This window comes from Poecile atricapillus, chromosome 21, assembly GCF_030490865.1.
Source record: "Poecile atricapillus isolate bPoeAtr1 chromosome 21, bPoeAtr1.hap1, whole genome shotgun sequence".
NCBI classification, from domain to species: domain Eukaryota; kingdom Metazoa; phylum Chordata; class Aves; order Passeriformes; family Paridae; genus Poecile; species Poecile atricapillus.
This window is the reverse complement of record NC_081269.1, coordinates 5,252,045-5,274,235: the sequence shown is the minus strand read 5'-3', so window position 1 is coordinate 5,274,235 and position 22,191 is coordinate 5,252,045. Positions and strand designations below refer to the sequence as shown.

The window sequence follows — 22,191 nt, the reverse complement described above, 5'->3', positions numbered from 1 at the left end:
GCTGTGTCCACCTCCAGCCTCGCTCAGGGCACAGCTGTGACCTGCAGGAGTGTGGCACCTCTGGGACACCTCTGAGTCAAGGAGGGCATGTAGGGTCAGCGAGGACACTGCAGTGTGTGTCCCCAGAGCCCAGCCCTGGGCCAGGGGAGGCTGCAGTGGGTGAGGGGGCCACGTGTGATATGATGTTGATGCTCCCCAAACTCCTGGGGCGGCTGTTCCCAGTGCAGTGGGTACCAAATTCCCCCAGAGTCCTGTGCCCGGTGGGGTGCTCCCCAAGTCCCCGGGGCGGCTGTCCCCGATGTGCTGCACGCCAAGCCCCTTAGAGGGGCTGTCCCCGGTGTGATGCTCCCTGAGCCCCCGGGACCGCTCCATCCTCCCCGTGCGGCGGGGGCGGCGGGCGGGGAGGCGGGCTCCGGGCGGGGGCGGTGGCCATGGCGATGCCGTCCCCCGTGGCGGGGCGGGCTCAGGCCGGTCCCACCGCCCCGTCCGGCCCCCGGGCGGAGCCGGGCGCGGAGCGCGGAGCCGAGCGGGCGCGGGGCGGCGGCGGCGGGCGCGGGGCGGCGGCGGCGGGATGCCGGGCTACGACTACAAGCTGCTGGAGCGGCCGCGGCGGCGGGTGCTGTGCCCGCTCTGCGGGAAGCCCATGCGGGAGCCCGTCCGCGTCTCCACCTGCGGCCACCGCTTCTGCGACACCTGCCTGCAGGAGTTCCTCAGGTGAGACCCCGCATTACCCCACGGGTGACTCGGCCTGACCTTACTCCGTGCGCTGTTTCCCCCGTGGGGCAGCCGATCGCGCAGCCTCGCCCCGGCCGACCCGGGGATCCGCGCCCCGCGGGGCGGCGGGTGCTCCTTGTCACCCCCACATCCACCGCCGGCCCCGGGGTGCGGTGTCCGGGAGTGCCCCGGAGAGGGCTGCGGGGTGCCCTGGGCCGGTGTCGGAGTGCGGGGTGCGCGGGGGTGCGGATGCCCCGGAGGCCCGGGAGGGAATGCGGGATATCCCCGGCAGGGCGGAGGGGTGCCTAGGGGGTGCGGGGGTTCTGGGGAATGATGCGGGGTGCTTGGGGTTGTTCCGGGCCGGGGAACGGCTGCAGTGTGCCCGGGAAAAGGCACAGAGTGCCCCGGGAAAGGCGCGGAGTGCCCCGGGAAAGGCGCGGGGCGCCCAGGGATTCCTCGGGCCGGGGAAAGGTGCGGGGTGCCCGGTGGTGCCCCAGGGCAGGGAGGGGGTGCGGGGCGCGCCCAGCCCGTGACAGCCGCCCCGCGGGTGCAGCGGCCCGTGGCCCCTTGCGCTGAAGAGGAGGAGGAAGAGGAGGGCCGGGTGAAGCCCGGAGCGCCGAGTTTCGAGATTCGAGCTTAACCCCTTCCTGCCCCGGCCCCGCTGGAGGAAGTGGCCGGGGGTGTTTTTTGGGGAGGGGTGTACGGCCACCCCGGTGTCCCCGCGCCCACGGGTGAGCGCGACCCGGCCGTGTGCGCTGGCCGGGAGCGAGGAGCCGGGGCCTCTTCCGACCCGTGCGGTCTGGGACCCCCGGTACCGGTACCGGCAGCCGGGGGACACGTGCGGGCCCGGTGCTGTCCCGGTTCCCGGCCGCCGCTCTCGGGTCGGTCCCGGGGGGCCCGCGGGGCACGGCGAGAAGGTGCCCGTGCTGTCTCCGGGCGGTGACAGGCGTCACCCCGGGCCTTTCCCCTCCTTTCCCCGCCGGAGCGACCTTCGCCCGGGGACCGCTCCCGGGCACTGCCGTCACCGGGGCCGGTTTCTGTGGGGCCGGGCGCTCCCCGGGGCAAGTGTCAGAGCGCACCCTTCCCGCAGGCACCTCCGCTCTGCCGGGCGGAATGGCCTCGGGGATCCCCCCCGAGCACAGCCTGTTTGCCCCGCATCAGTTTGGGGATCCCATGGGCTAAGCCATCCAGCCCCACCGCGCTGCTGGGGTGCCGGGGGATGCTGGGGTTCCCTGTCCGATCACTTCGCTGTGCCCCAACACGCCATGAAGGTCAGAGGCAAGGACGGTCCCCCTGGGTGCTGCCTCAGCACATTCCCTGCCCGGCCAAGCGTGAGGAATGGGGAGGCTTTGTCGGGGATTAGGCGCTGGCTTCGGGTCATCGTCCCACTTCCCCCCCAGCCCCAGCACCCCAACACCGTGCACGGCTGGCAGCCCTGGAAAAGCAGCTGAGAGATCCCAGCCACGGGGCAGTGCCACGGTACCCGACCCGGTCTGAGAGCACCTTATCTCGGTGGATCCCTGATGACTCTGGCAAAACCATCTGCAGCAAACAGAGAGGGCACGTGGCAAAGCTGTTTGCAGCCGTTCTCCATCTGGATCACACCCCACGGGGCTGTGGGTCCTGGGGTTCACTTGCACTCCCAGCACGGGGATGGTGGCTGCAGGGGACGTGGCTGTGCCATGGCAGGGTGGCCCAGGCTGGCGTGTGCCTGGCAGCACTGCTGGCTCTGTCCCGGCATCTCACACCCACTTGGCAGCTCCAGTCGAGGCCACACCAGTGCCTGCCAAGGGCATGCAGTGGGCACAGGGCTATCCAGGCGGGACAGCCTTGTCCGGTGTCACTGCAAAGACACCAGAGCCAAAGGGTCCCTTTGTGTCCTGCTCCATGTCCCTATGGGCAGCACCTGTAGTCTCCCCACCCCAGTGTCCATCGGGGACGGAGCATGGACACCCTCCCCTACCCCTGGGCACAGTGATGTGCGGACCAGAGGCGACGGTGACTCCTGGACAGCCTTGTCACAGCCCAGGCTGCCTCTTTGCCTGGGTCCCTGTCTCCAGTTCATGCTGCTCCTCTGCAGGTCAGGGCTGAGCAGGGCCATTCCCACCTCGGGGACAGCTCTCGGGAGGATCACCCCATCCTGGGGGCCCAGCAGGATGGGGACCCCTCCAGGGCCTGTCCCCTGTCCCCTGTCCTGCCTCACCGTGGTGGCTGCTGGGGCCATTTCCTGTGGAGCAGGAGCCCCAGGGCTGCACATCAGGGCTGCACATCTGGAGCCCAGCTGTTGCCCTCCCCCACCTCCCCTGGGCCCCGGCACCTGGGGCTGTGGACACCCTGGCGCCGGCACCCTCCTTAATCCCAGGGGACAGGATGGGCAAGGAGCTGCCGGGGCTCCAGATGGTGCCACGCTCACGGCGGCTGACCCAGCCCCCTGGGGACCGAGCGGGGCCGCCGTGCCCGGCTGGGGGTGGGGGGCTGCCTGAGGGGGTGTCTGGCGGGGGCATTTCCCAGCTCAGACAGATGGAGCAGGATTAGAGCCGTGGCTCCCCCAGGGTGGCGGCTGGATTTGGTACGGGGTGAGCGCTCAGCAGTACAGGGATAGTGCCAATGTCCTGGGCTGGGATGGCGGGGAGCCGGTGGGACATCGTGGCTGTGTCACTGGTGACGCGCCGCTCCCCAGCCCCAAGTGATCCCGAGCCTTCTGTGTCTTGCAGCGAAGGCATCTTCAAGTGTCCAGAGGACCAGCTGCCCCTGGAGTACGCCAAGGTGAGCCTGGCACACGGGTGGGTACCCTGCTCCAAGGGGACATCCCCACCGAGGGGCCATCCCCAGGCTCTGCACAGCGCCTGGCACAGCCGCACGGGCCTGGCACGGGCACCCGGGCGGAAGCAAGAGCCCTTTGTGCCGCGGCGCCGGGGAGCGGAAGCCCACTCCTGACAAAGGGCGCTTGTTGCTGTGCCCAGGGGGGATCCGTCCCCGGGCAGCGTGCCCAAGGCTCCCAGCCAGGCTGTGCTGGGGGCTCTGTGCCCTCGCAGCCCGGTGCAGGATGCTGATATCCCACTGCTGCCCCTCCAGATCTACCCCGACCCCGAGCTGGAGGCGCAGGTGCTGAGCCTGGCCATCCGCTGCATCCACAGCGAGGAGGGCTGCCGCTGGAGCGGGCTCATCAAGCACCTCCAGGTAGGACCTGGGAAGATGGGGGGTGGCCAAAGTTGTACCCCGTGGCCTTCCCATCACCATCCCTGTGTCCCCCAGGCCCATCTCGGCACCTGTGGCTTCAACGTGATCCCCTGCCCCAACCGGTGCAGCGCCAAACTGAGCCGCCGTGACCTCCCCGAGCACGTCCAGCACGGCTGCCCCAAGCGCAGGGTCAAGTGCGAGTTCTGTGCCAGCGACTTCACTGGGGAGGCCTTCGAGGTGGGCAGTGGGTGTGGGACACTGCGGGGGACACAGCTGGCCAGGGTGCCGTGGTGGGCATGGCTGTGCTCTGGGGGATGTTGTGGGGGTGTAGCTGGGATGTGTGGGCACCCCAGTGGGCTGCAGGGCACCATAGGGACACAGCCTGGGTATGGGGCAGGCCCTGGGTGGGGACATTGTGGGAGACACATTGTGGAGGGGACAGCCTTGGGGCGGGGGATGTGGACATACGGTCATTGTGCCCTCTGGCTGTGGGGGCACTGTGTCCCCATCCCTGTCAGGGCTGGCTGGTGAGGGCAGCCAGAGGGTGTTGACACTGTTGTGGTCCCCAGGGCCACCAGGGCACGTGTCCCCAGGAGAGTGTGTACTGTGAGAACAAGTGTGGGGCCCGCATGATGCGGCGCCTGCTGTCCCAGCACGCCCTGGCCGAGTGCCCCAAGCGCACACAGCCCTGCTCCTACTGCTCCAAGGAGTTCGTCTTTGACACCATCCAGGTGAGATGGAGCCCATGGGGACTCTCACCCTGCCAGCTCCCAGCCCGAGCTGACAGCCTTTCTGCCTCCCCAGAACCACCAGTACCAGTGTCCCCGGTACCCCGTGCCGTGCCCCAACCAGTGTGGGACACCCAGCATTGCCCGGGAGGATGTGCCCACCCACCTCAAGGAGAGCTGCAACACTGCCATGCTGCTGTGCCCCTTCAAGGAAGCTGGCTGCAAGCACCGGGTGAGTGTTGTCCCTGTGACCAACCTGTCCTGGCATCTGTGGGCATGGGGTGCTGTTCCTACCGTGTCACACCTGGGCCCCACAACACCCCCATGGTGCTCCTGCCCTGACATCTGTCCCATCCCTTGTTCTCAGTCCCATCCATGTGGCTCCATGGCCAAACCCCTGTGTTTGCCAGCCAAGTGCCCCCCTGCCACCCCAGCCAGCTGTCCCTGTGCAACCCCTGTGCCGTCCTGCTCCAGTACCCCCACGCTCCAATGACATCTCCACACTGTCCCCACGCTACCTTCTCTCCTGTCCCCACGCCGTCTCTCGCACCCTCCTGCTGATGGTCCCGCTGTCCCTGCAGTGCCCCAAGCTGGCTATGGGCCGGCACCTGGAGGAGAGCACCAAGACCCACCTGGGCATGGTGTGTGCCTTGGTGGGCCGGCAGCGGCAGGAGATCCTGGAGCTGCGTCGGGACGTGGAAGAGCTGTCGGTGAGCAGCGACGGGACCCTCATCTGGAAAATTGCCGACTACGCCCGCAAGCTGCAGGAGGCCAAAGCCCGCAGCAACTACGAGTTCTTCAGCCCCCCGTTCTACACCCACAAGTACGGCTACAAGCTCCAGGTGTCAGCTTTCCTCAATGGCAACGGCAGCGGGGAGAGCAGCCACCTCTCCGTCTACATCCGCGTGCTGCCGGGCGAGTACGACAACCTGCTGGAGTGGCCCTTCTCCTACCGCGTCACCTTCTCCTTGCTGGACCAGAGTGACCCCTCGCTCTCCAAGCCCCAGCACATCACCGAGACCTTCCACCCGGATCCCAACTGGAAAAACTTCCAGAAGCCGGGAGCCTCGCGCAGCTCCCTGGATGAGAGCACCCTGGGCTTCGGCTACCCCAAGTTCATCTCCCACGAGGACATCAGGAAGCGGAACTATGTGCGTGACAACGCCATTTTCATCAAAGCCTCAGTGGAGATCCCCCAGAAGATCCTGGCCTGAGCCCCAGAGGGGGACAGGATGTGACCGGGGTGCCCGTCCAGGGGTGCCCCAAGTGGTGCTGAGCCCCTGCCCGCAGCCGGTGCTGCCGGCTTGGGGACGCTGCCGGGGTTCCGCGGTGGCTCTCAGGACCGGCAGGGATGGGGCTGCTCCCACCTCCCTCCTGGGGCTGGGACTGTCCCACAGCCCCAGCTGCCCCCTGGGGCAGCCCCTTCTCAGGTGCCTGGGGGTGCCGGGGGGCTGGGCCCCCTAAGCCCCTTCCCGAGGTGCCCAGCAGCCCCCGCCAGCTTTGCTGGGGACCCTGCAGGACCCCACTGCCCAGAGCCATATTTTGTAAACTGGTGCTCCCCAGGTTGTTATTTATTACCCCAGGCTGGGGCTGCTGCCCCCTCCCCACGTCTTTTTCTTTTCAATAAACTTTTCTTGTATTTATTACGGCCGCCTGAAGCTCCTTCCTCAGCCTGAACCTTTATCCTGTGCGTGCCGGGATGGGGATGGCAGGACCGGGGGATGCTCCTGGGTGCTGGGGACAGGGAGGGCCGGGGCTGCGCTGGGGGGCACGGAGAGGGGTAATCCGTGACCCACATCCCGGCGGCAGACGGGCTCAGATGGAGCCGGTTAATTCGGTAATCACCGGCAGCAGCGGGGATGTGCCGGGTTGGGGGGGGTCGCCAGCCCCTGGGGCTGTTTCCCTGCAAGCCCCCCCTCTGTCCCATCAGCCCCTCATTAGCGCTGGGGTAATTAACGCCCCGGGGGAGGGCGGGATCCGAGCAGCAGGGGCTGGGCTATGGTGGGGGACACTGGGGCAGACTCTGGGGGGTCGGGTTGGATCAGCCCCCAGCTCCGTGTGTCTGACGCTTCCCCCGGCAGCAATGGGGGGGTCGCTGTCTCTGCAGGATAATCCCACAATTGCATTAGTGCTGCTCCGCTTTAATGCAATTAGCCCCTAATTAGCTGCACCCTGCGGGCACTGCCGGGGGTATCCCCGTACCCCTTTTTCCCCTCAGGAATGTCCCCCTGAGCAGTTCCCAGCCCAGTGTGGCAGCCCGGGGCCTTGGGCAGCTGGGCAATACTCCTGTCCTTGCTGGCACCCAGTCTACCTGCCCAAACTGGTGCCCAGTACGAGCCCCCAGCACTGCCCAGTGCCAGCCTGTACTGGTGCCCAGTGTCATTCCTGCACTGAAGCCAAATACAGTCCCATACTGGTGCCCAGTGCCAGCCTGTACTGGTGCCCAGTGCCAGCCTATATTGGTGTTCAGTGCCAGCCCATACTGGGCCACCAAACTGGTATCCAATGCCAGCCCATTCTGGTGTCCAGTGTCAGCCTGTACTGGTGTCCACACTGGCACCCAGTGTCACCCCATACTTGTGCCAAATGCCAGCCTCATGCCACCCCTAATGACGGACAGTTCTTGCCCACACTGGTGCCTGGTGTGTCCAGTACCAGCCCATACTGGTGACCCATACTGGCCCAAACTGCTGCCCAGTGCCAGGCTGTACTGGTGACAGTGCCAGCACAAACTGGCAGCTATTGCCAGTCTATTGCTAGCCCATACTGGTGCCCAGTACCAGCCCATACTGGTGCCCAGTATCAGCCCATACTGGTGGCCAGTGCCACCCGCGTGTTAATGCCCAGCCCACCCTGGTGCTCAGTTCCATTCCAGTCCCCGATGTCCCCGTGTCCCCATATCCCCATATCCCCATGTCCCCGATGTCCCCATGTCCCCATATCCCCATATCCCCATATCCCCGTGTCCCCATATCCCCATGTCCCCATGTCCCCATGTCCCCATATCCCCATATCCCCATTTCCCCATGTCCCCATATCCCCATATCCCCATATCCCCATATCCCCGTGTCCCCATGTCCCCATATCCCCATGTCCCCATGTCCCCATATCCCCATGTCCCCATGTCCCCATGTCCCCATATCCCCATATCCCCATATCCCCATGTCCCCGTGTCCCCATGTCCCCATGTCCCCATATCTCCGTGTCCCCGTGTCCCCATGTCCCCATGTCCCCATGTCCCCATGTCCCCATATCCCCATATCCCCATGTCCCCGTGTCCCCATGTCCCCATATCTCCGTGTCCCCATGTCCCCATGTCCCCATATCCCCATGTCCCCATGTCCCCATGTCCCCATGTCCCCATGTCCCCGTGTCCCCATGTCCCCATGTCCCCATGTCCCCATATCCCCATATCCCCATGTCCCCGTGTCCCCATGTCCCCATATCTCCGTGTCCCCATGTCCCCATGTCCCCATATCTCCGTGTCCCCATGTCCCCATGTCCTCATGTCCCCATGTCCCCGCCCCGCCCGGTGCTCGGCTCGGTGGCGCCGCCGCGTGGGGACCCAAGGGAAGGGAAGGTGTCAGTAGAACTTCGTGGCATTAAAATTGATATAAATTAATAATATTTATAATGATTATTATAATAATTATAATTATTACATTAACAAGTTGTTCTAATTAATATTAAATATAAATTTTATTCTTCCACATTTTATGCTTATCTTTTATTTTGTAGTTAATATATACATTTTTATATAATACTTTAAAATATTTTAAATTTAGTATTTAATATACAATATAAGTATATTAATAAATTATTATTAATTTAATATTATTATCTTAAATTGCATATATCAATAAAATTGCATTACATAATATTTTAGTATTTTATATTACAGAAATTTTATCTGTATATTTACACATCTTCCATACTTCATATTTTTCAGACATTTAATTTCTATTTAATGGCTATTTATATTTTTTATTCTTATCTATTTTTATATTTTATATTTATTATGTACATTTTATTTATATATTTTTATTTGTGTGTATATATACACACCCTCCATACACACAGGGTACAGGGACAGGCCTGCCCCTCTGACCAGGCCACACACAGGGTGTTGGCAACCCTTTGTTCTAACCAGTTGCCTTAAAAGAAATCAAATAAAATCAAAATCCATATATAATTTATGAACTAAAAGTGGGAAGCGGTGCTGGAGGAAGCCTGGAGCAGCTCCTGGATGAGCTCAGGGAAGCCAAGAAGAAAAAACAACCCTGAGAGCTTGGAGTTGTCCCTGTCCCCACCTCAGGGACCAACTCCCAACTCTGCTTTCCCTGTTTGGGTTGATTTCCCCCTTTTCCTGCCCCTTTCCAGCGCTATCTCTGGGATGTGCTGTTGAGTTCTGCTCTCCAGCTCCTTTTACCTGGCCATGTCTGGAAATGTCTGGAAATGTCAGCCGCATCTTGGAGCACCTCTTAACCTTCAGCGTTCCCAGGGAACGCGGCAGCGATTCCCCAGCAGGGCCTGGGATGCAGAAAAGCAGGAGGGGGAGATGCTCTCAATGCTCGGGGAGGAGAGGGAGACAAATCGATTTTTGCTGCTAAATTTAGCCTCAAATATCAAGTTTAAAAATAAACTTCCTAGAAACTTGTTGGTTTGAGGGATTATTCTAAAGGTTTGTGCTGTTGCCTCACTCCCTGCTCAGTTGTCCCAACATCGCTGGGACACTGGAAGGAACTTGAGAAGATGCTCAAATCAGAGAGGAAAATCTTATTAAATACCAGAAAAAATCTAAAGAGACCCCACCTGGAGGGCCTTTTGCCTGTGTAATACCCCCACCACAGTGGAGATGCCCTAAATAACCCCCAAAGCTTTTTAACCTCTTTGGGATTGTAGACAGGGAGGATTTTTTGGCAAAACCAATCTGCTCACACCACAGTGCCCTGATTTGTGTTGATTCTTGATGCTTCTTCTCCAAAGACAATGAAACCAGACATTGATATTGTACAGGGAGAAAAACGGGAGGAAAATTTGTTTTGCACATCCTTTATTAAAGACCTGTCTGGGCCCCATTTGCTCCCAGGACTGAGGGGTTTGAGGGCAGTGCAAGTTGACAAAGATTTCACATCAGATTTTTGGTGCAATTTCACTTCACTGCCAGCACATCTCTCAGGCTTGCAGCCACCCCAGCAGAATCAACAGCCTGTACCCAATTGCTTTGAAATTAACTTAAACTAAGCAGATAAAACACTCCAGTAATTTTATTGCAATTTGGCTCTGCTGAACATTGAGGAATATCTGAAAGCTCTTGTTGAGGGGTGTCCAGAGTGTGCCCCTTTCCTTTGGCTCCTCCATCCTCTGGACCTCCCACAACCTCACACGGAGCAGGATTTTTTTCAGCTCTGAATTTTTGCAGCATCCCCAGTGTTGCTCCTCTCTGAACATCACAAACTGCCAGAGCTGCTGGAGCTCGCAGAAAACTTCTGGGTGTTGCCTACCTTGGGTTTCTTTGGAAGAAAAACCTATTTGGCCCTGAAGGAGAAGTTTTAAAATGTTGGATTTTACTCAAAGCCCTCAGTTCAGCTGTGGCTGCAGCAGCTGCTCACACCAAGTCCCTGCTGGATTGTTTCCCACCAGATCCTCGCTCCAGATCCAGCTGGCTGGAATGATGAGAAAGTCTCCTGAAAACTCCTTGCAGAAGAGATTGTTCCTGTTGGGGGCATGGATGAAGAAACCAGATACCAAAGAAGCTTTGAGTCAAAGGAGAAGAGGATCCTGAAGCTCTGCCGGACGGAGTGGCTGCTGTTGGAATTTCCAGATGCTGGAGAGGGATGCAGCAGTGCCTGTGGGCAAACAGCTCTTCCTGCCTAAGCTCAGCCAGGCTAAGCTGCCTGGTTTAGTCCAAATTCCAGGAAAACCACGTGGGAACCAAATGTCCATAGTATCTGGGGAACAGTGGGAACAGTGTGAAACAGGGATTTTGATGCCCAGGTTTGCAGAGAGCACAGGAGATGGGGCTGGAGTTTTGTCCTTCTGAGATGGAAGCAAAGATTAAATGAGGTGTAGTCCTGGGAGAGGGGAGGAAACCCTGTCAAGTCCCATCTTCTGGAAGGTGACCACAAATGCTACAAATTTCCTTTAAAATTCTGGCAGGACTCAAACCCCCTCCTTCATTCCTCCTCCTCCTATTTTTAACCATTATTTCAGCACCTTTCTCTCAGAGATTCTTTTATTTTCCCAAACCTTCTCTCTTACTGGAGTAGTCAGCCAGTCTCTGCCTGATACATTCCTATCCCAAAAACCCCTGGAAACTTTTCCCCAAATTCCCTGTGGGACAAGAACCTACCCTGTGACTCCATGGCCACCCAAGCCCCCCACACTGGCACTGTGTAAAACCAGCAGCAGGGGCAGAGGGACCAGGTCTCTTTTTTTTATTATTATTTTTCCTGTGAACAAAATAACAATAAAGAAAATTCTAATTGGTACCTGTAGCACAGAAGCAGAAACCTTTATCATCAGCCTTGTGGTTTATTCCCAGTTCTCTCCCCAGTAAACAGCTCTGTTTGGTTTCCACAGCAGCGGCCCAGGCCCCTGGAGACATCTGACATGGAAATCTTAAAGAAAACTCAGCAGAATCTTTTATAAAATATTCACTTTGGGCTGTAACAAACTGGGCTTATGGCTGAACAAAGCTTCTGCTCCAAACATGGGACACAGATTCCCTGTGGAAGGGTTGACACCATGCTCGTGTTTATCCTTCCCAGCATCTTCCTAGTGTCCACCTGGAAATTCTGGAGTGGTGCGAGGATGGGAAGGATGGTGCTGCTGCTGAGGGAGGATCAGGAGCTCAGGAAATGCCTGAGCTTTACTCATTCCTCAAGGAGCAGAGCAGGCACCCAGGATCCAGCAGGGAGCAGAGCCTTGTGCTGGAGTCAGAAGTGGGGAAAGCACTGACCCATGGATGGACAGAGGGACAGAAGGGCAAGAGGAGCAGCAGTGTGAGCCCCAAAGGTTGGTCACCACCCACAAGGGGCTCCTGGGAGAGCTCAGGGGGAAGGAACATTCCTGGCCTTTTGGTTCCTCTTAATTCTGCACCAGGCAGAGAGAAAAAACCACGGGAGGTTTTTCCAGGTTTCCAGGAGGGCAGGGCACAGCTCCTGCCACACAAGGCACCACAAAGCTCCTTCCTTCCTCACCCTGGTGACAGTGGCACAGCCAGACCCCCACCCTGGGCACCTACACCACGGATCCAAGCTTTGGTCCCAATGTCCCAGCTGGGAATGAGGCAGGACAGTGTTTCTCTTTAGGGGTGAACAGGGAAGGATGGGGAACCCATCACTACAGCACTGCTGCAGAGGAGAAAAGGGTTGGTTCAAAGAAAAATCTCACTCCCACACCAAAAGGAAAGGTTTCAGTATATTTTAATAGTAAAATGATTCTTATTTTTTCAAGCAATGTCCCACCTGGATGAGTCTCAGCAGGATTTTTGCTTCCCGGTCCTGCTGTACCGGGGCAAAGCCTCGGAGGTCGTGGCTGTACCTGTGCAGAACAGTCCCCAAAAACTCACAGCGTGCTGCCAACGCCACCAAACAGCTCCCAGGCAACCACCACCACCGCACAGGGCTCCGCTCCGGCTCTCAGGAGAAGAGCAGGAGTTAAAAATTAGCTTTTAATAACAGTCTGGGTTAAGATTTGGAGCAGGCTACGGAACAGAGGAGAGGCCAAGGTTTTATTTAGTAAAAAGATACAGACTCAGGTAGCAGAACACCTTACAGTGACTGACTGGGCAGGAAGGGGTGAGGTCAGAGCACAGCCCTCACTGGGGTTGGGTTTGGGACGGGAAAGACGACAGGGTGACTGTAGGGCAAGCAGCTTCAGACTCGAACTCTGGCTCCAACAGAATGGATTCAGAAAAATATTGCATGAAAAGCCTCAGGATTTTCTTTCTTTCATAGATGTATATTTACCAGTTTTCACAAAGACTGCAGGAATACGATTATAAACAATAAATTAGGACTTCATGTTGCTATCATTTGGCATAACACAATCAGGCAATTTTTCCTTTTTTAAATATAAGGCAACACAAGCCAACACATAATTTAATCCATCTTTAGTCAAATTGCTTTACTTTGCTCAGGAGTTACCACTAAAGAACGCTTTATAGTACACTTAAAAGAATTTAAATAATGACATAAGTGTACTAACTTACGCGAGGAGTCAGAAACGTACTCTGCTAAGCTTTGAAACCTAAATATTTGTTACAGCCCAGGACTACACATTCTAAATTAAAAAAATACAAATAAATGTTTTCTAATTTTCCCATTTACGAAAAACTTTTAAGAATCTCTAGCCAACTATGACGTCACTTCAAAACTTGGGGGTTTTTTAAATTTTTTTTTTTTTTTTTTTAAATTTTGTATGATGTCTTTTAGATTTTTTTTTTTAAACCATGCTCATTAAGGAAAGTTCAAGGAGCAAATACTTAAGGCTTTGTTTCTCCAAGGGCTGTGAGGGAGGCCAGTGGATGGCAGAGGCCAGTGGGTTCACCCATACACAATGCTACTCAAACCCACACTACCAGGCGACATTCATACAGAAATATTACACTTAAAAGTTACAGTGTAGAGCAATATTTTTTTAGCCAGTGTACATAGAAAGAATCAATGCATTTATTTTTTTTAATTTTTCTTCTTTTTTTTTTTCTTTTTTTTGTTTTTTTTTTTAATTTCCAAACTTGATTGTGATCATTATGTTCAAGTATTAGTCTCTTTAACAGAGATGAGGAATTTTCTACTTACAATAAATTTGGCTGTTAGAAAGGAAAGGGATGTTTTTGTACACTGAGGAGAACAAGATGTTGAGGTTACCCAGTAGTTAGTGTCCTGTAGTCACTGACTCAGTACTGGCTGCTGGAAGTGACGTGGGGAAGGAACAGAAGGAGTTAGGCACCGAAACCCTGGGAAAAAGGGATGTTATAAATAGCTTCGCTAATTCCCAGGGAGAAGAATTGTTCCATTAAATCCGATGGTGGAGAGGAACAGGGAACTGTCAATCCCACAGTGGCTTGTGAGAGGAGCTTTGATTCAGACCAAGCGCCTCCCATCCCACAGCGGCACCGCGCTCGCTGCACCGGGGATGGACTGAGCTACATCTCCTCACCCTGACAGTAATTCCAGCTTCCAGAGAAGTGGCTGAACCCTTTTTGGAGTTGTCAAGTGGGTCTGGATTCCCTTCACATGAGGCTGGCCAGACTTCTAGCAGCAAGGGATTCAGACAACGTGAGCTTTGAGGCTGGTGGAAGGGCAGTGGGGAGGGGGAACACGAAGAAAGGCAGCTCCCCATGGCTGCCTTCATCCCAAACCCGCCATTCCCCTCCTCCATACCCTGTCCAAAAAACAGAAAGTGTCAGAAAAATCTGCCAGAGACTTTTGACTTTGGAAAAAGTCTAAATGATAAACGTGGGCAAGAAACAGCTGAAAAGCTTCTCCCTCTATTAAAGCCTAAATACATACCCCTAGCTGGCTCTTTTCAAACGTAGCCTCTTTTTCAATTACACAGGCCTCTAGACAGTGCAAATGGTCAATGTTTAATGCATTAATGAAATGGGCTTTCGAGTTGAAAATAAGCCCTACTCCCTGACAAAATTCTGTTGCTCTTAATCTTGTGAGGAAATTGAGATGGAAATGGAAGCAGCTACGCTACCTCGCTCTCGCCGGAGCTGGAGAACAGATGTGTCTGCGAAACCCTGCAGCAACTCAACCTCAGTCCAGCGAGGAGCTGCTCTGCAGAAGGCAAAAAAAAATAAAAGCTGCACAAAGGGGGGACTCTGTGGTGAGGAAACAGCTGTGGCGTGAAGTAGTGTAATGAAATTCTTTGACACAAAAGGCATGTTAAATATTTGATGCATAAAGGAGAGTTGATAACATGTAAGCAAAGCTCTTTAAATATACAGTATGTCTTCTTCCAATGGGTACTATAATGATCACACAAGTTTGCAAGTTAAAAATGCCTTGCTTATTAATTAAAATTAAGACTAAAACCTATAATTTTTTTTTTTTGTCTGTGAAAGTGACTGCAGCCTATCTATACCCTGGGTGTTGAATATGAAGATTTCGACTATCGGTTGGTTCAGGTGCTCGGTTCATGGGAGGCCGATGGACTTTTCCCAGCACAGCCACGCTCTGGTCTCGGAAGCAGGACTGCTGGAAGTCCCCACTTAGGTAATCCATGGTCTGCATCACATTATTCTGGCTGGATGGGCCAGCTCCAGCTCTGTAATGAGTTCCTCCTGCACAATCCAGCGTTGCTCCCGCTGGCTGTCCCCCGTGGAAAGGCATGGCGAGGTCCTGGGACCCAGAGCTGTCACTGTTGGGTGTGGGCAGAATGTTATTCCAGAGGGGCTGGAAATAGTGCCCATTGGTATATGGCAAAGGTCCCTGCAACCCGTTCACAGGCGGAGAAGGCGTAGGCTTCTCGATGGGGGGCTTCAAGCTGAAGGACTGGCCCATGCACAGTTCTTGAGGGTAGTTGGAAGTTTTGCCAGGGAAATTCTGCCCTGCGATCTCTCTCTGAGGGTGCTTCCCTGCGAGTCCAGCAGGCCCAGCAGCATCCCCACACATTTGCTGCAGATGTGCAAGCTGGTGCTGGTTCCACGCAACCGATTTGATTTCGTTCTGGTAAGCGGGTGGCACCCTGTTAATATTGACCATGGGCACATTAACAGAGGCAGGAGGAATAGTAGCAGCAGCATGGTCGACAGGGTTTACTACACAGGAAGGCATGGGTGTAGGGACATTGTGAGTAGATACCCTGGTACTTGCATTGATAAGCAGGTTGCGACTTATAGGGCTGGGGTTTGCAATCTGTCCCTCACACACTGAGGTAGTGCTAATGCCAGCTCTGGCCTGGCAGAACTGGTTAATCTGGTGCACAATGCTGCTCAGGTCCGGTGGCTGGTTCTGCTGCAGGGTGGCAGCCATAGAGAGGGGAATAGTTGAGGTAGACACGGTCACATTCGGCGGCGCGTCTGCATCCGGCATCTTTCTGCCTCCATGTAAACCCGGCTGCAGCAGCGCATTTGGGGGGTGCTGCAGGCTCTGGTGCGCCATGGTCTGAGGGTGCTGCAAGCCCTGCGGCTGCTGCATGTTCTGCGGGTGCGGCAGCGCCTGTGGGATCCCCTGAGGGTGCGGTAAGCTGGGTGGCTGTGGAATACCCTGAGGGTGCTGCGGGATGCTCTGGGGGTGCGGCAAAGTCTGTGCATGCTGGAGAGCCTGCTGGCGAGCGAGCGCCTGCGGGTGGGATAAAGTGCTTGGTGCAACATACGGCGTGGAGGGCGGGTTCATCATTGCCTCCGGCAGCAGGCGCGCCCGCGTCCCGTCAAAGTCCTTGATGATTCCTTTCGCTGGGGATTTGACTATGGCCAGCAGGCCCGTTTTCGTGGTGGCCTGAGATGGGTAGGGGCTGTACCTCTGGCCCGAAGTATCGAGTCCGTTCACAGTACGGCGTATGTGTTTCCTCTGGGGAACCTTGACGCTGTTTGGAAAGATTTTTATAGTCAGTGGATTGTTGGCGACCTTCTTAGCATAAGCATCCAATTCTGCTGGGGTAGGATACTGTGCAGATCTCATTTTCTGTGTAGTGTCCCCTGTGGAGAAAGTAAATTTGTCAGTTCTGGTAAGGAAGGGATCAACCCTAGGGCAAGACAGTCACATAACAAGAGTAGAAAATCTCCAAGGATTCAAGAGGCAAGGAAACCTCATCCTGCCAGACCAGCGGGTCACGTAGCAGATACCTCATTCCCTTTACAACCTGGTGACCAACACAAGCCCCAGTTCAGCTTAAGGCAAGACCTGCCCAGGGGAGCAGAACAAAATCGTGTTCTCATCAGAGTATGTTTGCAATTGGACAAAACCAGGTAACGTGTTATTAACATCAGATTGTCTCCAGCTGAAATATTCCTCACAGCTTGCACTGATGGGCTGGTTTTTATTCTCTTAATATAAGCTGCCTCCCCATAGCTCTTCAAACCATCCTCAGTATTTTTACCATGGAATCCAAAATCAGAAAGATATTAATTAAACATGAAGGCCCTGTAATCCTGGGGTGGAAACCATACTACGGTGGGCTGACCCTGGCTGGGCACCAGGTACCCCCAAAGCTGCTTTGTCATTCCCTTCCTCAGCTGGGCAGGGAAGAAGAAACACAGAGTCAGAACAAGGAAGGGAAGATATCACTCACCAACTACTGTCATGGGCAAAACAGTCTTGGGGAAATCAGTTTAATTTATTCCCAACCCAATCAGAGCAGGGTAATGAGAAATAAAACCAAATCTTAAAACCCCTCCCTTCTTCCCGGGCTCAACTTCACTCCTGACTTTTTCCATCTCCACAGCACAGGGAGATGGTCCCAGCTGCCTCACCACGGTCTTCCCGTGGGCTGCATGGAATCTCTGCTCCAGTGCCTGGAGCACCTTCTTCCCCTCCTTCTGCAGTGCCCTGGGGGTCTGTGCAGAGCTGTTCCTCTCACATATTCTCACTCCTCTCTACAGCTGCAGTTGTGCAGGTTTTTCCTCCTTCTTAAATCTGTTGTTCCAGCTGTGTGTCCATCCTGGAGCCGGCTGGCATTGGCTCCATAAGACATGGGGGAAATTTTTAAGCAGCTCCTGCATTCCCCCACTACCAAACTCTTGTCCTGCAAACCCAATCCACATCAAAGCTTCAGCTCAAGCCTCCATTTACACCCCACTCCTTTCCTAGGTGCTGACATCTGAAAGCACTTGGAGTGTCTTTCTGTGCATTAGGAAGCTGTTGTCAGCCCAAGCCCAGCAAATGGAAGGAGGCTGATTATTTTATGGCCTGCAATTATTTCTTCAGCTGACTTTTGAGGATGGCACCTTGCTAAGGATAACATCCCCACATCACAAGGCAAAATGATGTGATTACCTCGCGGGATTAAAAACATGCTACTCCCCAGACAGAGACAAAAGGCTTCTGGAGACAGAGGTGTGGTTTCACTTCCTCTGATTTACCAGATACCTACCTGGCTCACCAGCTCCCAACTGCTTCTGCAAAAAACTTCAGAAATCTAGGGAAATGCATGTGTGTCTCTTGCCATAATCATATTCCAAGCAGAGAATTGGGCTGTTTCCCACCACAGCACTGCTGCCTAACTCCTATGGGAGTAAAATCCTGCTGATTGTATAATCTTCAAATAATGGCTTGCAGCTTTGACAATCCAATTTAGCTTTTGCTTGATTTTTCCCCCCCCCACCCCCTCACCTTGCAAACAGTTCACTGGAAAAAAATGCTCATCCTTTTCCCTAAAATTTTCAGCATCCCTGTGCTATTTGCTGTGCTGAGAGAACAGGGAATGTGGCAGCCACCCAAGAACACCCCAGCCCCATATCTGTCCCTCTGACCCAAGGAAATGTAATGCTCCAGGAAAGAGCTTACTGCTCCCAGGCAAACAGCCCTTCCTCCTGAAAATCCACCTCTGATTCTTTCAAGCAAATTGCCTCCAAAAGGTGAGTACCAGCCACTTCTCTCTTTGCATCCTGCAGCTTCCTGTTGTCACAGGTGAGGGAGAACAGCTCTGCTCTAAGAGCTCTCACTTTCAGCAAAGAAAGGTCAGGAAATGGAAAACAGAAGGGATACCAAAAGAGAGATTAATTATACAAGTATTAAAAATATCTTCTCTGAAATAAGAAGCTTTATGAGCAGTTTGTCTTCCATCTCTAGCACAGCTTGTACCACGGCGCCAGTTATACCTGTACTCCCTGAGATGTCCAGACACTGGCACAGATCATCCCTTTCTCTGATTTCCTTATTTCAAAGGAGATATTAACCCAAGCATCCTCTCTGTGCACATCCCTGTACCTGTCTCTGCAGGCAGGTGGTTCATATCTGCCCTTTTGAGCGAGCTGCTGTGCTCCTAGCAGAGAGGAGAGCCTCTGAACGGCATTTGCCAGTATTACCTTGCCTCAAAAGCCAAGGCCTTCATGAACTCCCAACCTTTATTTTTAGCACTGCCCATGCTCATCAAGGTCTGTTTCCTCCACAAGACATGACCCTGGCAACCCTCCATGAACCAGAGAAGAAGCAAAGGACAAAGGACCCCATACTTGTGTTATGGTTAATGTTATGCTTGCAGACACCGTCACATTCTATTCTCAGATAAAAAACTCAGGAGATGCTTTAAGACACCTTTGCCATCAAAATTCCCCAGCCTGGTTTACATTTCTATAGGCAAATCAGTGAATTAAATATAAACACTAAACAGACACACTGAGTATTCTCTTATCCAATCATCTGATTTTCTGTTACACAGAAGTTTTAGGAAGCAGCTAAGACATGGATGCTTGAACCAGCTGCGGCCATCAGTCAGTCAGACACACCTCTACTCCCAAACCTGGAAGAATTCCTTCCTCTGAGAGAAAATAACCCCTCAGTTAAATGATACCCCAGCATCAAATCTGGGATCATCATATGGCATCTTACCAAAGGCAAATCACCTTTTGCTTCCCTTGGATGGGATCTTCTGAACCCAAGCATCATTCCAAACAACACCTGGCTTATGCACAGGTAAGATTTTACTCCTTTTACTCCAGGCTAACTCAGCCATGTTACTCAGGCCTGAAGGTGATGTATTTCTGAGTACCCCAATGTGCTTTGCTAGTAGTTCCATAGGCAAGATTCCATGACTGTAATAATTAAGGCAGTAAAATATTAGGAGAAAGGCATTACACAGTGAGCAAGAATCTGAATATCCCATACAAATGCCCTACAAACCAATAAAGAACAATTAGTTCTGGTAACTAAGTGAATGGAAAATCTGCCAGAATAGTCTGAAGAAAATGCTGGTATTGGAATACATCATCTGTGTGCAAGAGCAAGAATTCCAGATCAGGCCATAATAAAAAGATGAGACAACAGCAGAGGAAGAAGCTTCATTAGGAAAACAATGGGATGAGCTCCAGGAAGTTCCCTAATGGTGAATGCAAGGCAGAATACTTTTATTGAAAAGTAATTATTTCATGTTTCTTACTAGACAAAGCTATGCATATGAGAAATCACCCCAATAAACTGGTGAGCTGCAAGTTCACAACTCCTGCTAATCCTGTGGCAACCAATTCCTCTGGTCACACTCCTGGCCTCACCACTGGAGCTATTTTTGTCATGGAACGAGACAGATTTCCCTGCCTCACCTCAGCACTAATGGAACATCTTTTAAGTGCATTTCACATTAAGACTTTAAAACCACTGCTTTTAAAAGCTGTCTATGGTTAAATTTTCATTATCATTAAACAAAACACAAACAGGCCTTCATGATTGCTACCCTAATGGGAGCTCCTGCACTGGGACAAGCCAGAACCAGCTGTGTCCACTTCTGCATAAACCCCTCAATTTCAGCAGTTTCTCTAACGGCTTTACACAAAGAACCATCCCAAAAAGACTCAGTTTAGCTGATGATCCCACATTTAGTCCGATCTTCTCTTCTCTGATGTCCCCTCCCATCAAAATACTTTCTAAGGAGCACTTTTCACTTGATTTTGCACCATTGTCACAGAAAAAACAACCTTTTTTTCTCCCCAGAAGGTTTGGCACTGCTGCTATGTCCAACAGCAGCTGCAGACACAGCCTGAACAATCTTGTGTCAAATATCCCAACTGACCAGTCAGGTTTATACTGGAGTCACTGGGAGGAAGGAGAGAATACTGATACTGGGCCAGCGAGCAATCCCCTGCATGGAAAAGGATGAATTCCAGGGTTAGCCTGAACTCAGGATGGAATTCAACAAAAAAAACCCCGATATTGGAAGTCCTGTAGTCATCAGTTTCTAAAGGAAAAAATATGTGCATATAAATCTACCAACCTCCTACTACATGGACCACTTGTATGAACAAGCCCCTTATTACATATTGAATATGGGAAAAAAATGGTAATTGAGCTAATGTGGATTTTTAAGCACTAATAAAAAGTCTGATCTAGAAAACTAGACTTAAAAATTATTAATACAAACATTCTAAGTCTGAAGAAAGGCAATTCTGTGGATCCTGTGCCTTTTATAAAAGCAACAGCACTATTATTACAGCCTGCTTCCACCCCCCATCACAAGTCACTGTTCCATCAAAAAATGCTCATTAACTCAGCTCTGCCCTGGCCAGGGGCTGGGCTACTCATGCATCTCCAGCAGAAGAGAAATGCACCAATTAATCGTGCCCACATCTGCAGCGGGGGCTGAGCGAGGTCTGTACCAGCAGCCTCATCTTCCATATAAATCAGAACAAACCCAACAGCTGAGCATTACCACTGCCAGCCCGTGCCTGCCAGCTAGTTTATGTCCTAAATTCTTTGAAATGCAGCTCCCAAAGCTCTTCACTGAGCAGGACACAGCAATGCTTTCAGCACATGGATCTGCAGATCTCCAAGAAACAGCATCAGGTACCATCCATCAGGTGAGGAAAACTGCCCAACATACCAGCATGCTGCCTAGTAAAGCTGTAATTAGCAAATACCTGATTTATGCACAGCTGCCCTCACATGAACCTCAACACTCTGCTTTCAGAACTAAGCTCTGACAAAGAAATCTCACACAATGCACAGACCTGGGCACGTCCTCACCCCACAGGCTGTCAGCAATGCTCACACTGGAAACAGGAAAGAGAAAGGAAGGGATGCCCAGACTGATGCCATCACCAGTCCTTTGGTGAGTGAAGATTTTTATTGTTGCTGACTGTCAGTACAATTACCAATCCCATGGAGCTGGCAAAAGTAGGAGCTCAGGTGTGTATGTGAACTGTGTCAGTCACTTCTGGCAAGCCACTTAAGTGCAAAATTATTTTCCCTATTTATTTTCTGTAGCATCATAAGCCTCACTATATGAACAATTTAGCTACAAGTGGACTATAAATCACTTGGGTTTAAAAAGCAACGAGTGCATCAGCAAACTGAGATCTCCCAATGCACATTTCAAACACAAGAGACAGGTCACAGCTCTAAGAACCAAGTACACAGACCTTACATAGAAACCTTGGCATTTCTGAAATTTCAGCTGAACAATCAATGTACTACTTCAGTGACAAAGAGAAGAGACAAAGTAAGAATTAAAAAAAACTCCAGTCAGTAAACTTACATTCTCAAGCACAACTTGTTCTTAAAAATACCAGTACAACTATGAAAAAAATTACTGAAGTTATCAAAAAAGAATTATCAGAGCACTCTGCAGACATATTTTCAGAGGCAGCAAAGAGACATCAGAAAGAAGACGGAAACTTTGAACTTTAGTAATTTGGGCTAGCTCACTAATATTTGCAGTACAAGCCCCAGGTATGTAGAGCAAGAGCTGCTGACCTCAAAAGGTTTGCATTAGACTGATCCAACTTTTATTGGCGTCTACGAGCAATTGCACGAAGGAAAGCGAAAAAGACTGAGGAAAAAATTGTGTTGAGAAGCAAATGAACTGGCACACTTTTAGCACAAAACCTTTTCAGCAGAGAGGCACAAATCTCACAGGAACCTCACCTGCTGCATCCTGCTGTGGTTAAAATTAACCTTTGCAGAGCCAG

The 22,191-nt window shown here is 53.0% G+C and overlaps 2 protein-coding genes across 7 annotated transcripts in view; one reads left to right on the top strand and one right to left on the bottom strand.

The window, feature by feature from the left end:
* Positions 1-475: 475 nt before the first annotated feature.
* Positions 476-6,267, top strand: TRAF4 (TNF receptor associated factor 4). Its single transcript, XM_058854302.1, has 7 exons — positions 476-714; positions 3,429-3,480; positions 3,790-3,894; positions 3,970-4,131; positions 4,464-4,625; positions 4,699-4,854; positions 5,204-6,267. Exons 1-7 carry the CDS (start codon positions 572-574, stop codon positions 5,834-5,836), a joined length of 1,413 nt encoding a protein of 470 aa, XP_058710285.1. The 5' UTR covers positions 476-571; the 3' UTR covers positions 5,837-6,267.
* A 6,308-nt stretch (positions 6,268-12,575) lies between these two features.
* Positions 12,576-22,191, bottom strand: part of FAM222B (family with sequence similarity 222 member B) — a 35,825-nt gene continuing 26,209 nt past the window's right edge. For all 6 annotated transcript variants that reach the window (XM_058854651.1, XM_058854657.1, XM_058854656.1 and 3 more), the window contains one exon: positions 12,576-16,272. In XM_058854651.1, coding sequence (XP_058710634.1) covers positions 14,708-16,272 — 1,565 coding nt within the window. In that variant the 3' untranslated portion in view covers positions 12,576-14,707. The remainder of the gene's footprint in view (positions 16,273-22,191) is intronic.

Coding starts and splice junctions, on each gene's coding strand:
- TRAF4 (XM_058854302.1), top strand. CDS start 572: ATGCCGGGCTACGACTACAAGCTGCTGGAGCGGCCGCGGCGGCGGGTG. Junction 715..3,428: donor TGCCTGCAGGAGTTCCTCAG/GTGAGACCCCGC, acceptor TGTGTCTTGCAG/CGAAGGCATCTTCAAGTGTC. Junction 4,132..4,463: donor TCACTGGGGAGGCCTTCGAG/GTGGGCAGTGGG, acceptor TGTGGTCCCCAG/GGCCACCAGGGCACGTGTCC.